Genomic DNA, 15643 nt, shown 5'->3' with positions numbered 1-15643 from the left:
CATAAATTAGTATTGTCAGGGATTATATTTATTAATTAATTATTAATTATATAATTACTAATAATTAGTATTTGTAAGAATGGTAATTGAAAAATGGAGCAAGTTTGTATTCTGAGGGTTTTAAGTAAACAAATGCTGTGTTCCATTGTAGGTCTTTATTTATTGTAAATCTCTATTTTGTGTGTGTTAAGCTACTGTCTCAGATATAAACTATTTATCAGAAGCAACTATTGTAGCAGAATTATTCAGTGATTCTTATAGGAAACCATGTAAAGAAATACATGTAGAGCTAGCTCATGAAAATTTGGGGATATTGACTTTTTTGGAAATTACAGTAATGTAATTGGGTGGAAGCAATACTTTTAAATGTATTTAAATACTTTAATTTTAAAATACACATGCAAGAATTTTGAAAAAAAATTTAGGTTAGCATACAAAATAACGGTATCTGTCATGGCATGTTTACACATATGCGTCATTCCTTGCTCTCATTTGCTTCCTTTCCTCATTAATCTACCCTGTGCTCCCTCCCCCCTTCACTAGTTAGCCCCCCTCCTACTTTGTAAAGTCATTGCTATTTCCCACCTCTCTTAACATCTCTTCCTTTTCTTTCACTTCTTCCCCCCCTTTCTAGTTTTGTTAGCCACACACACACCTTTATATAAAAATACACATACAGATTAAATCTAGGTTCTACATATAAAAAACCTGTAATACTTTATTTTCAAAGATGAACCCTAAAAGAAGTAGGGATGAAAGTTATATATTTGGAGTTTCTGTAATTAGAAATCCTGAAAATGTGTAAGATGTCTTAAGGAAATGTATGGAGCAAAACCAGGAGCATGATAGTTTGAGAATGGCACCACGGGCTCATATGTTTGAATACTTGGTGGACTGTTTGGAAAGGATGGAGAACTGTGACCTTATTGAAGGAGGTATGTCACTAGGGGTGGGCTTTGAATTTTCAAAAGCCTAAGCCATTCCCAGTCAGCTCTTGTTCTCACTCCCCTCCCCCCTCTTCTTATTCTTCGTCTTAGTCTTCTTCGTCTCTGTCGTCATGGACTTTAACCTTCTGGAACTGTCATCCCCCTATAAACTCTTCTATAAGTTGCCTTGGTTATGTTATCTCTTCATAGCAATAGAAAAGTAACTAAGACAAGGAGGAAGCTGGAGTATACCATCTATATTATCCTATCTACCTTTTGCCTCTAGGCTTTTTATCTTTCTCTATTTCTGTATACCTTCTTTACTTTTTACTACATGGCTTGCTGGGTGGCTGGCCCCTGATGTCCTCCTCCTTTTCTTGCTCCTCAATCCTCTCTTGCTTCCCAGTACCTCTTTTTCTCCTTCAATTTATTCTCTCTGTCTGCCAGTCCACCTATCCTTCTTTTGCTTACCTAGCTACTGGCCATTCAGCTCCTTATTAGACCAGTCAGATGTTTTAGGCAGGCAAAGTTACACAGCTTCATAGAGTTAAACAAATGCACCATAAAAGAATGCAGTACATCTTTGCATCATTAAACAAATGTTCCACAGCATAAGCAAATATAACATACCTTTAAATAATATTCCAAAACAATAATGTAGGAAACATTTAACTGAGTTAGAAATTTACACAGGTGGCCCTACATATTTTATTTGGTATAGGTGCAGATTAGACTTTGAAATTCCTAATGGTCAAGGCAATGTAGAAATATCATCAGGTTGGGACTCAAACTGTTCCTGTAAAAAACAGTTCAGTTGCCTAAGATGAGTAACGTTTCCTGAAGCTTCAAACAAATTTCTTTTCTGGGTCTTCAAAAAGAGGAAATGGAGAATGGAGTAATTAAAATTTTGTATGTGTGCATGCACATGCATGTGTGCTTATATCATTTAAATGTAATTCATGGTCATTTAAGATTTTAAAAAATGTTTAATTTATTTAATGTGCTTTTTTTTTCCCTGCATGTATGTCTGTGTACTGTAAGTGTACCCAGTGTCTCTGGAGGTCAGAAGAAGATATCAGCTCCCTTGAAGTTGCAATTATAGAGTTGTTAAGTGCTCCTAACTGCTGAGCCATCTCTCTAGCACCCCCTCTCTCTATGTGTGTGTGTGTGTGTGTGTATGTATACATTCACACACACAAATATATAATTTTTAAAGAAAAAATGTTACAAAGAGAAGCTAAAGCAAATCAATCCAAATATGTGTCTTTTAAAAATAGCGTTTATTCTAGATAACCTTTCAAGCTAAACAGAGGTATTTAAGTGGAAGCAGTTGTTTTCTAAACCAGTCATATAGATAATTTGAATTGATGACTTAGTATCAGACATTTAAAAAAAGGAAATGAAATAATGCACCAGCCATTCTATCTTTCTTTTCTACCTCACTTTTCACTGTTTCACTATGTATTCTCAACTAGCTTTCAACTTGGTATATAGCCCTCCCTTGCTTCATACTTTAAATTCTCTAGTCTCATTCTACCTGTTGCTTGCTTCTAATCTCTTATTCCTGCCTAAGGCATTCATGAAAACTAATATTGCTACTACTTGATAGATAATGATGACTTTTCTTGAATCATCACTTAGGAAGTTATGTGGTCTTCTGGGATTACTATATGGAGTATGTTTGGTAATAAATATGTGTTGTGAACAAGATGGATGGATGCTAATTTCATATGGTATGTTAGCTTTCTTAAAGGTATTTCTCTCTTCCCTTTTACTGTTTTCCCAAGTTACTCCAAGTGATAAGTGATTAATTAGCAAATACACAATTTGGGAAAAGCTTATTGAGAGGCTCAACTTTCATATCTTGTCAAAGAGGACAGAGTATAGTAATAGTGTCTTCTGGACAAGACCGGATTGCCACCGTTATTAATAATAGCTCTGGTTGTCTGCACACTATCAAGACAGCTTTCTAGCATGGAGTCAGAAGGAGGTTCATGAGCCCCATCCACTGCTGAGGAATTATGGATAGTTGATGGCTTCTCTGGGCATAGAGAGTCAGTTCTCTTTAAGCATGTAGCTTCTGGTAGGTTGACCATGCTCCAGTGGATGGCTGCACAGCCAGAAATCTATGGACAGTACCAATTGGATCAGTAATTAACAAAAAGAAGACACAACATTGGGGTTGGTGGGACGGTGGAAATGGATCTGTGAGGAATTCAGCGTGAATATGATTTATGCATTGCATAAAATTGTCAAATAATGTTATTAAAATGATGAGGATGGATGGTAATTGAAGAGGATTAAGGAGTGCATGAATAACTCAGGTAATAAAACAGAAGTATGGTGGAGGAGTTAAAGAGAGCTTGAAAGACAGAATATCCAGGGAAAGAAAGATAAGTAAATGATTTCCATTTATGCTTAATGGAATAGACTTTAATAAATGATATTTGATAAGTTTTTAGATTTCCGTATAATTTCTTTTAATTTTAACAGAAAAATGTATCACGGTTATATATGTCAGTATGAAGATGTTTTGAAACAATACCAACTAAAATACTCAGAAACACGTTTTTCATGTAAATATTATGAGAAGAAAAAAGAACACGAAGAACTTCAAAACAGAGTGTTGGCATGTACTGAACAACTAAAACATTATGAAACTATTCTTATGGAACTTCTAGGTATTAACATTTTTATTATATATTGCTCTAGTTACTGCATTTTTACATTGAAAAGAATATAATTCTCAACTACAAATTTGTTTTGCAGTTCCTGCTCCGTTCTCATCACTTACAAAATGGACATTACACATGTATCCAAAGCATATTTCACTTATAATTTTGTTAGATAAGTATAATTTCTGTTATTAATTGTTGGTTTGTTTTTACAGTTTAAGTCAAATTTTAAAAATCACTTTAAAAGTCTTCTGGGGTTAGTTTCCTTATATACCCATGTGATCAAAAGCAAATAACTTAAGAGAAAATAAAATAGTATGTGCATTTGGCTTTAAAATAGCAACCAAATGAAGAATGTTATCTTTCTCTGTCTTTTAAAAAGTTGCAGATTAATTGATTTTTAATTTCGCTTTAGGACAGAAGGTAATAAGAAAGTGAGTCATAATTATTCATTTTGAAATGTGTTGGGTAGCTGTCTTGTGCTGGGAAATGCTGCAATTAAAGAACTCCCTTGAAAAGAACTTGAATTTAGCATGGGAAATAGACACATAAATAAATCTGATAAATACCACTATAATAGATAGTTAAATAATTCTTAAATAGTATAAGTCTCACCTGTTTGTCAAACAGATCTGTGATGGTGAGCTTAAAACTTTAATCTTCTCTAAACCCTTAGAATCCTTTATATGCTGTTTTATCGGATTATAATTCTACTGGACTGTCTTTTTTTATCCATGCATTCTGTTTTGTTCCCATTCCCATTTCAAAGCCATTGTTTTAATGCCTCTACTACTTGCTTTCTCCATGTTTTGGTTTTAGACTGTTTTAGTTTTTTATTGCTGTGCATTAAATTCTCAGTGGGAAGGATCAGAACTTGGTGATTTAAGATGCAGCTGAGTTTAAGGGGTTGAGTATGATTTGGGAGGACATACAAAGTTTGAATGACAAAGAGGTAGATGGAGGTAGGAAGAATTGAAGAATTAGGATTTAAGTTTTTATATGTAAATTTTTAAATAGACACTTTTGGTAATAACACTTGATAGACTATTCACTTGAAGTTTTGGTTGTAGCATACAAATCATATTATAAGGCAAGATAGGAAAGGATTTAAAAAGTTTCCTAAGAGTTTTATTCATGATTTATTATTATAATCAGTTCTAGTTTTCCTAAGTGGATTATACAGTAACTTAATAAACTATGTTAATAGCTGGGAAATACTCTATAGGTATAAACTATTTCAAGCAGGAAGACCAGATGGGGAGTTCTTTTCAGTTATACAGGATACACTGATGAACATTATGGATAAAGAAAAGGGAAATTTGAGTGGGTTTTTAATGTTGGCTTTGGAATAAATAAATGATGGAAACTTATGTTAAATTAAATTTGAATTGATTATAGTTTATTAGTTATGCCAAGTGACATAATGAACTTGCATAGAAAAAGAATTGTACCTTGTAAAAATATTTCATTGAAAGAAAAAAAACCCAACAAGTTTTCTTGATAGAATGTAAATTTTAAGTTCATTAATATACTATAGGTAAACTATTTGTATTAGCATTACCTGTCTTTTCAGATACTAATTATCAATTTTGTGGAAAATACATATAAATAGTATATATTAATTATATAATAAATGTAAAATTTATTTTGTGCCTGTTCCTTAACATAAAAAGAGTTAATTTGAGATATAAAACACAAGACATTCTTAAATGTGCCAACAATTTTACCAAGAGATCACTTGAATTGGAGAAAGAAGCAAATGATATGGAAATAGAAATTAATTCTTTAAATAAGGTATGTATCATATTTTAATATATTGTTAATGTATAAATATGATGATAATATTAGTCTACAGTTTTAGAAGAGCAGTTTTTAAAAGACAGTTTAAGTATAGAGAGAGGCCAATTTATTTGTCTTAGTGAAGCCAAAATATATTTCAGGTTCTGAACTTATGTAACTCTTAGTTTGGGGGAATAGTTTGGATTTCTTTGAGGTATGAGGAAAGAAGATGAAGAGAGAACAGGATGTAACTTAGTTATAAGAATCGATGTCTTTTTTTTGGTGAAGGGTCAAACCTAGGCACCAGTGCTTGTTAGACAATTGCATTACTGTGTGCACCCTCAGCCAGAATTTAAAGAACAACAGTGTCTTTGAAAGAGAAAACAAAATAGTAAATAGTTGAACGATTTGGAAAAACTTACAATTATAGTTTATAACATTTAAAAATCTAGGATAAAAATAGTTTTAGAATTTTTCTGTAATACATTTCTGTATTATCCCTTGAGTTGTTGATTTTCTTAATTAATTTAGATTTATTTATTTTATTTATATGAATATTTTTTTCTACATATATGTGCACTACATGCAGGCCTGGTGCCTGTGGAGGTGAAAAAAGGCATCAAATTCCCTAGAACTGGAGTTTGGGTAGTTGTGAGCCATCATATAAATGCTGGAAACTGAACCTAGGTCCCTTGTAAGAGCAGTTAGTGTGCTTAATCATTAGCCATTTCTCCATCCATGACACAGCAGTTTTCACTAAATACTACCAAAAGTACAAATCTGAGTTTCTAGGGGAAAAACGAACAAACAAACAAACAAAAAACCCAAAGTATATTTATTAGTTAAGAAAAGTATATATGTCTGACTGCACTGAAGGTTCTCTCTTTCTGTGTCTCTCTCTCTGTGTCTCTCTTTCTCTCTGTCTCTCTCTGTCTGTCTCTGCCTCTGTCTCTGTCTCTATGTGTGTGTGTGTGTGTGTGTACGTGTGCATAAAGGCCAGAGATCAACATTGGGTATCTTCCTCTAATCTTCTCCACCTGAAAATGAAACTTATCCATTTGGCTTGACTGACTGGCTAGTGCGCTTGAGAGATCTGTTTGTCTCCACCTCCCCAGTACTGGATTACAGGCTCATCCCCTTGTACCTAGCTTGTATGTGGGCACTGGGGATCTGAACTGAGATCCGTATGCTTTCAGGACAAACTCCTTGCCCACTAAATTTTCTCTTTTTAAATTCCAGGCAGTGCTTCTACCATAGTCTTCCAAGTTCTAAGAATTGCAAGTATGAACCGTCATGAAGCTAATTATTTTGTTTTTCTCATTTTTGTTTTTAGCAGATTGCAAGACTTTTTGAAAGTAAGAATTTTTCAGAAGCACTAGAAGAAAAGAATAAAAATACAGAAAAGAGAAAAGAAATTAAAGAAATGTATAGGTAAACTTTAAAACTGAATTTAATATGAATTCTACAGCTAAAATTTTGAGTCTGTATCTGATATTTTATGCAAGCAATTTTTCTATTAATTTTATGAAATTATTATTTCTGTAACTATTATGAACTAATATCCAAAACTGCTTGTTGTTTAGGAAGACCAAACATAGCATACAACAAGAAATAGGGTAAGAGCACCTCATCTGTTCTTTTTGTTGTTGTTGTTGTTGTTGTTTGAGACAAGGTTTCTCTATAACAGCCCAGACTGTCCTGGAACTTGCTTTGTGGATTAGTCTGGCCTCAAACACACAAAGATCTGCCTGCCTCTGCCTCTCAGGTTCATCTGTTCTATAGCCTGTCAGTATACAAAAAATTTATCCAGTTTCTTTGGTAGGACTGCAACAGTTACACAATAGAGAAGCAGTGTTTTTACCCTTTTTTAAAACTTGACTTGTTACCAGCTTTACTAGTTCTTCCTTACCTTAAAGAGTGAAGACGAGACTCCAAATTCTTCTGAATCTGCATCATTGTGTATTTTATTGATACTTGTGGAGATAATACAAGGATCAATGAGGCATAAAAAACACAATGATTTTACCTGTTACTTATAAGAGAGGAAAATACTTGTATTACTTGATGCTGTTTCTAATCAACTTTCTTCTTTTTGAAGAAAAAGGCACATAGCCTATTTTAGTTCTTAAATTTCACTCCTTGGACTCTATTACATTTATCATAATATATTTCCAGCATACTCTCCTCCTGAGTTAATTTCCATGATCCTACTTCTTTGGCACTGTTATATTGATGCCGCCATTCCTACATATTACTTATTACCTCTTTCAGTTTGTCATTAATTTTATATATTTATATATTAATTTATATATTCTATGTATTTGAAAATATATAGAATTTTATTTTGTGTATACTTCAATATAATATTATAAAAATGTTTTATATTAAGAGGAACTTATATAATTAATTAGTGGTTTTTATTCACTATATACTACTTTACTACTCATGTTTTTGCTTTCTATAGTTTGTTACCCATGCCCAATCGTGATTTAAAAATATTAAATGGGACATTCCAGGAATAAACAAATTGAACACCATTCTGAATAGAGTGATGAAGTCTCATGCTGCTCCTTTCCACCTAAATTGTGAATCATTCCTTTGTCCACTGCAGTGTTAGATGCACTACCTGCCTGTTGATTGTTTAGTATCCATCTCAGTTATCAAATCAACTGTGGTGGTATCCTGTGTTTATGCCAAGGATAACCTTTATATTTAAATTGGCTCCTACATAGAAGAATAGCAATGCTGGCAATTGTGGTATGTCAGAGAGAGACTATTAAGTGTTTTCTTCAAGTGATAGTTTCAACTTAAGGGATGAAAACAACAATATACTTTGGTTGTTAAGATTTGTGATATCAAATTTATTTCTGAAACTCTGAAGAAGGAAGAAATAAATACCACTTTTATTCTTATACTTTAATGCAGAAGTTATACCTACAGAGTACAATAATTTCTTAGTTAAGATGGAAAAGACATTAAGAATGTGTATGCTACTATGTATAAGAAAATATGTAAGCTTTGGTACTAGTTGTTGTTTAAGCAGTCGTTGAGGGTTGAGGGGCCATAGAATATATCTTCTGTTCACAAAAGGAGAATGATATATTTTTGATAGTGTTTATACTTACTTGATTTAGAAAAATTAAGTAAAGTTATTCTTACAGAAAAAAGGTTAAAAGACACATTTATGGCTATAATATTGTATTGCTTTACTAATTTCTTTATTCATGATAGTTGATTTGTTTCTAAATAAACCTTTTTAAAATTTGAAGTACTCTGAAATCTATGTAATTTATAGTGAAAATGTATAAAATGGTTTTGGTCTTTTAAAAAATGTTTGTGTTTAAGAGGAAGAATGTAGTACACTGAGAAGAGCATTGTATTTAATCAGGACAGTTCTGGCATTATTATTATTAATTATACTATTATTATTATTAATTATACGATTAACAAGTAATTTAATCCTGTGATAAAATCTGTTAAGTGCTCTGCAAAACCAGTATCATGATTTGAAAAAATGAAGAGTTTTAACTGTAGAATATTGAAGTATCCCTTTTGGATACTTAAATTTAATATTTACTTAGCTAATAGTGAATGTAAACTTTTCTCTTCAGAATTTTTGAAAAAGATGAGCACATATTGAACAGATCGTCTCAGAGTAGCCAGTTACTATCACCTTGTGAGTCTCAGAAATTTGTAAGACTAATAAAGATGCATTCTTCAGAACCAAGAGTTAAAGGTACAGAATTTGTTTATCATTTAGAAACCTCATTTTTTACTTGACAGAGAGAAAATAAAAAGTAATTTTAGTTATTACTTGGTGTAAGCAATGGCAAACAATACTGAAGATGTATAGGCATGGGAAAGTAACATTTTAACTCTGCTTGAGAGCCAACAGCATATGACTTGTACACATCTTTTCATTTTTGGAAAGGAAATCATTTGTGTAATGCTTTTTAAAAGTGTTATAGTCTGGTAGCACAAATGTCAGACGAGGATGATTAGCTCTATACTAAAGGGACAGTTGTAATATAGTGATGGTCGTTGAAATGTTTAAATCATTTCATTCAATGGTCTGCAGATTAATCACGTTGTATTATTTTAATTTTTTTCATTAATATCACTACTCTGTCTTCTTTAGAATTTTAAGAGTAGTTTTGTCACTTGGCCATTTTGTCATTTCACATTCATAATTATTGTAATAACTAGTATATAGAAGTGAATTAGAAGGCTTGAAATAATTTCATATTTTAAGAAAAATACTCTTAATGTTGGAGAGGTGAAGGCTTGGTCCCCGTATGTAGCTCAATGACAGAGTGTAAGCTTAGCATATATAGGCAATGAGTTTAAGATCATATTTGGTTTTGTTTTTGAAATTAATTTGAAGTAATATATTTAATCTAGATAAAAAAGAAGAAAATTCAGTCAATCAAGAAGAAAATTCAGTCATTCAGTCAAAGTTTTCTAGTAGTGATTTGAGACAAAAGGAAAATGATTCTCAGGTGTGTTTTTCTGTTTTTAATATCATAAATGTTTCCATTAAATGAGATAATAAATGTAGGTAGGATACAAGGATGTATGTGTGTGCTTGTGTATACGTGCATGTACATATTAAATTAGCCACTACTATTACCTCATTGACTAAAACTTGTAGAGTTTCAGTATGGCATTCAGTATAAACTTCCCCTTGTGACTAAATATATAAATTTTTTTTAAAAATACCAAACCTGGTAGTTAGTAGATCAAAACTTTTGAGAAATGTCTGTTAAACCCTTCATTACAGTACTGATTGCAAAGGCTGTAGCCCCAACATTGTTTCATAAAGATTTCTGTCACTAGCAAAATATCAGAAACAATTAACTTTTTTTTCTTGTTTTTTTCAAGATAGGGTTTCTCTGTGAGATAGGGTCTTTGCTATCTCTTTGTAGGTCTGTCTGGCCTTGGACTCACAAATCTCTGACTACCTCTGCCTCAGGTGCTGGTATCAAACGCGTGCGCAACCAGGCCTGGCGACAATTTACTTTTAAAGAGAAAAAAAAAGTGTGACTCCTACAACAATATAGATTCTTGCTCTTGATTTTGGTTCACTACCAAAGCTTAAAGGTTCAAGACCCTATTGCTGAAGATACCATACATTTCCAATACAGGACTTAGAAGAGTTGAGTTTGATCTGACCTGGAAGTGTCCCTGCTGAAAACTAGTTCTCTTGGTATTCAAAGATGCTATTTAAGCTGCCAAGGGAGAAAAACAAATATTACTACATCCAATAAGGCCTATGAACCACAACAAAGAGGTGTATATCACTCTCTGCTTTATTCCATTGAGACAGTGTCTCTCACTGAACCTGAAGCTTGATATTTCAGATAAGGTGGCTGGCTCATTGAGCTCCTGGGACCTGCTTGTGCCAGCATCCTATGCCCAACTTTTATTTGGGTGCTGGAAATTCAAACTCAGGTCCTCATGCTTGCATAGCAAGTGCATTACCAAAAGCCATTTCCCTAGCCCCTAAAAAGTACGTATATATACAGAGAGACAGAGACAGACAAGGTCTTGAGATAGAGTGTTGAGCGGTCTCAAACCCAGTTTCCTTTTGCCTCTGTCTTATAAGTACTGGGATTATAGACATGCATGACCAAAAACACACTCTCACACAAACACCACTTAACTAATTCTAAATAATTTGCTGCCTTGTCATAATGAAAAACAGAAGTCAAACAAAAAGAACCATTTTCACTATAGTGGTATATATCTTTAATTGCAGTATTCATGAAACAGAGGCAAATAGATCTCTGTGAGTTTGAGGCCAACCTGGTCTACATAGCAAGTTCTAGGCCAACCAGGGCTAGTAAAACCTTGTCTTAGGGAGGAAAAAAAGAACCCTTTCCTGGGAAAACTAGGCTGCCAAGGGAAAAGAAATTTACATTTCAGATAATTTGGGAGATTATAAAAGAAAATAGAATTTATAAGATTTAACAAAGTACTATAAAACATGAAACAAACTAGTTCTCAGAGCAAAATGTATTTTAAAAATAAACAGCAGAAGCCGGGGCGGTGGTGGCGCACGCCTTTAATCCCAGTACTCGGGAGGCAGAGGCAGGCGGATCTCTGTGAGTTCAAGGCCAGCCTGGTCTACAAGAGCTAGTTCCAGGACAGGAACCAAAAAGCTACGGACAAAATCCTGTCTCGAAAAATCCAAAATAAATAAATAAACAGCAGAAAGTGAAAAAATTTAGATGTCAAGCATTTCTACTTCAAAATGTACACAATAGAGATTAGTAAACAGAAAAGCAAAAATTAGTGGTATTAAAAGGTTTGGTTAATGAGTCTAAACAAATAACCCCTGTCCCCGCAAAACAGTGGCGGCAAAAGAAAAGATAAGTGTGTTTATCTTCTGGATAAACAGAAGATCATCCTAAATGTTGAAGATAATTTAAAAAAAAAAAAAACAGGGAGAATGCTACATAAGACTTTTTAAGCACTAGGTTTGGGGTAAGATGGATATTTCTGTAAGACAATTTAAGTTATAAACAGTCTGAAAAAAAAAACGAATAAAAAACCCACAAGTATATAGTCTCCCAGGCAGAACAAATGCAATCTCTAATAGCTAGTGTTTTCCTTCTCCCTACTCTTCTCAGCATATAGATCTAGACTCAGGTTCTCAGGGGAACTCCAGAAAGCTTTCAGGATTGCATCAGAATGATGGTCCTGACTGTTGTTGTTTTTCAAGCCAGTATTCACAACCATTCAGCTACCTTTCTAGTTCCTGCTTTATTTCCTTAAAACCACTATCCTTGCTAAGTGGTGGCGGCACACGCCTTTGATCCCAGAGATAGAGGCAGGTGGATCTCTGTAAGTTTGAGCTAGTTCCAGGACAAACTCCAAAGCTACAGAGAAGCCCTGTCTCGAAAAAAAAAAAAAAAAAAAAAAAGGGAGAGGATACTCCAAGGACTGTCAGCCATCAAAAATTTAATTCACTTTTTGCATAAAAAGTAAAATGCATAATCCACATCCATAAAATGTACTATTTAATAAAGTGTAAGTTTAATGACTTTTCATATACAGGTTGCACAGTTGTCACCACTGATCCCAGAATATTTGTGTCATCTCATATGTTTTTAAAAGGACATAGAAATAAGGTAATCAATAAAGAGAAAACAATATTCTAATACTTGATTAGTGAATATGGGTAAGAAAAAATTTTAAAAGTTTACCTTCAGTGTAAAAAAAATACCACAAATAATTACCATATTTGTCAAAAACATCAAATTATGTAATCATCCTAAATCCTTTTGTTTCTCAGCATATAAGCCTTTATGTTTCCTATGTAGTTATTTCAGTTAATGTGTGTAGTTACTGATAATGGTGATGATTATGAGAATGAAATGCTAATGTAATTAGGGACTTCAGTGTAACTATGACACATGATTATTATTTTGTATAGGAAATCTAATACTTAATTTTTTTTCTTTCAGATATTTAATGACTCTGATATGGATAATAGTTCAAAATGTTCACATGTTACAGCTGTTAAAACTTCACAAGGTTTTATGCAATTCAGGTAATTTTTAAGCCCAAAGGGTTGGGGTATGGTTCTGTGCTACTGTATGTCTGCTTTCAGTTCCTAGCACTGCCTCCCCCAAAGAAAAGAAATGTTATCATATTTGAGATAATTTGTAAATGTTGACTCTGAAATAATAAAAATTATATTTGTTGCATTTCAGGTTGAATCAGTCAAATTGCAGTCAGTGGATTGAACAAGGACATACAGGTATTTACTGTTTATGATTTTCCTAATACAAGTTTTATCAGTTTTTATACTAAAAAAATCTGAATTTTTCATCTCTGGTTAATGGACACAAATGTGGTTTAAGGATATATTTTTATCAGAAAATAAAATGAATACATTGACTTATAGAAAATTTGTAAAACAGAAAAATATAAAGGAAACAAAATATCATACCAGGCATAACTGAGATAATACATCCTGATGTATATGTCTCATCTACATAGTTTATAGTCTTTTTAATAACACGGGTATATTTTTTCTCTAGTCCCCAAAATTTGAATTATATATGTAATTTATATACCATTTTTCTACTCAACAATATACAATCATTACAAATAAAAAATAACATGAAGTTATTTTTCCATATCATTAATTCTATTTGTAATGACTGCATAGTATTCCATTGAATGAATATAGCAGATTTCAACTATTCTCATATCTACTTGTTTCCAAGTATTTTTGCTAATATAAATAATGCTCCCTATATTATTTTATATTTATTTTTGCTGCTTTGACTATTTTATTTGGATGAATTTAATAGAAATGTTACTGGGTATATATATATACATATATATACATTGAGCTCCTGTCTCCTCCTGCTTTCTGTCCCTCTCTCCACCCAGCCATATCATTTCTCTTTCCACCTCCCTAGTGCTAGGATTAAAGGTGTGGAATCCTGAGTGCTGGGATCACCTTCATGTGACCTGTTCTTTTAGACAGATTCAGTCTTGTGTAGCCCAGTGTGGTCTTGAACTAATACAGATCACTCTGCCTCTGTCTCTTGAGTCCTGGGATTAAAGGTTTGTGCCACCATTCCCTGGCTCCTAATGATTTAGCTCTGCACTCCGATCTTCAGGCAAGCTTTATTTGTTAAAACATAAAAAAAAATTACATCTTCCCTTTTTTTTTCTAAAATAAAAAGGCTGTAATGAATATAAAAAGACTATATTATTAAGTAAATAACTATATATAATATATACAACATAATATGTATATCAACAATGTCTAGTCCATTTTCATTTGACAAATTCAGAGAAAATACTCCATTATCTATCCTATCTTGGTAGTCCAAAGTGTTGTACATAATTCACTTTCTATTCTAACTTGTATTACCAATTCAACTTATCTTTTCATGTCTCTGAACCTTATATACTTTACATTTACTTAGTGAATTTTTTTCTGGATCTGGTAAACAAGGAAGATTATAACTATAAAGTCCTCATCTCCCTCAGATACCTGAGAAAGAAGTAATATTAATTGAGTAAGCAGGAAGTATGAGCAAGCGACTTCCAAAGAATGTGAGAAATGACAGAATCAACTGCCTGCCTGGACAGTCACCCAAGGTTTCTCTGCAACATTGGGACACCAATCTTTGGCCTAAAGACTTAGAATATCCAACAGATTTTTCTATGTAAACATACCTAATATGACTACAAGTTCAATTGTTATAGGTGACTAATTACTGACCTGCATTTCCTTATTATCATAAATAGCTGGTAGTAACAGTTTTGAAGGACTAGAAATTTGCATTACATTGTTAAATGAGCTGTATAGGTACAATATTTTGAACAAGATTAGAAACATATAGAGTATGTTCTAACAAAATCTCAAATTTATATCAATTTTTTATTGATTTTTATTGAGCTCTACATTTTTCTCTGCTCCCCTCCCTGCCTTTCTCTTCCCCCTTCAACCCTTCCCCCAAGGTCCCCATGCTCTCAATTTACTCAGGCATTCTTGTCCTTTTCTACTTTCTACTTCCCTTGTAGATTAGATCTATGTAAGTCTCTCTTAGTGTCCTCATTGTCGTCTAAATTCTCTGGGATTGTGGTTTGTAGGCTGGCTTTCTTTGTTTTATATTTAAAAAACCACATATGAGTGAGTACATGTGATAATTGTCTTTCTGTGTTTGGGTTACCTCACTCAGAATAATATTTTCTAGCTCCATCAATTTTCCTGCAAAATTCAAGCTGTCATTTTTTTCTGCTGTGTAGTACTCCATTATGTAAATGTACCACATTTTTCTTATCCCTTCTTTGATCGAGGGGCATTTAGGTTGTTTCCAGGTTCTGGCTATGACAAACAAAGCTCCTATGAACATAGTTGAACACATGTCCTTGTGGCACGATTGAGCATCCTTTGGGTATATACCCCAAAGTGGTATTACTGGGTCTTGAGGAAAGTTGTTTCCTAATTTTCTGAGAAATCGCCACACTGACATCCAAAGGAGTTGTACCAGCTTGCATTCCCACCAACAATGCAGAAGTGTTCCCTTTTCCCCAAACCAGCATAAGTTGTCATCAGTGTTTTTGATCTTGGCCATTCTTAAAGGTGTAAGATGGAATCTCAGAGTTGTTTTGATTCGCATTTCTCTGATGACTAAGAATGTTGAGCATTTTCCTAAGTGTCTTTCAGCCATTTTAGATTCCTCTGTTGAGAGTTCTTTGTTTAGGTCTGTACTCCACTTTTTTTAAATTGGA

The 15643-nt window shown here is 33.1% G+C and overlaps 1 protein-coding gene across 1 annotated transcript in view; it reads left to right on the top strand.

The window, feature by feature from the left end:
- CUNH14orf39 (chromosome unknown C14orf39 homolog) overlaps positions 1 to 15643 on the top strand; it is a 40254-nt gene that overhangs the window by 3717 nt on the left and 20894 nt on the right. The window contains exons 5-12 of the mRNA XM_050153578.1: positions 3420 to 3607; positions 3696 to 3738; positions 5275 to 5395; positions 6717 to 6805; positions 8992 to 9116; positions 9782 to 9879; positions 12850 to 12935; positions 13099 to 13145. Coding sequence (XP_050009535.1) covers positions 3420 to 3607; positions 3696 to 3738; positions 5275 to 5395; positions 6717 to 6805; positions 8992 to 9116; positions 9782 to 9879; positions 12850 to 12935; positions 13099 to 13145 — 797 coding nt within the window. The remainder of the gene's footprint in view (positions 1 to 3419; positions 3608 to 3695; positions 3739 to 5274; positions 5396 to 6716; positions 6806 to 8991; positions 9117 to 9781; positions 9880 to 12849; positions 12936 to 13098; positions 13146 to 15643) is intronic.

Source organism: Alexandromys fortis, unplaced genomic scaffold (genome assembly GCF_014885135.2).
Source record: "Alexandromys fortis isolate MF-2015 unplaced genomic scaffold, M_Fortis_MF-2015_v1.1 scaffold_82, whole genome shotgun sequence".
Taxonomy (NCBI): Eukaryota; Metazoa; Chordata; class Mammalia; order Rodentia; family Cricetidae; genus Alexandromys; species Alexandromys fortis.
Note: the sequence above shows the minus strand (reverse complement) of the source record. Positions and strands in the feature narration are given on the sequence as shown.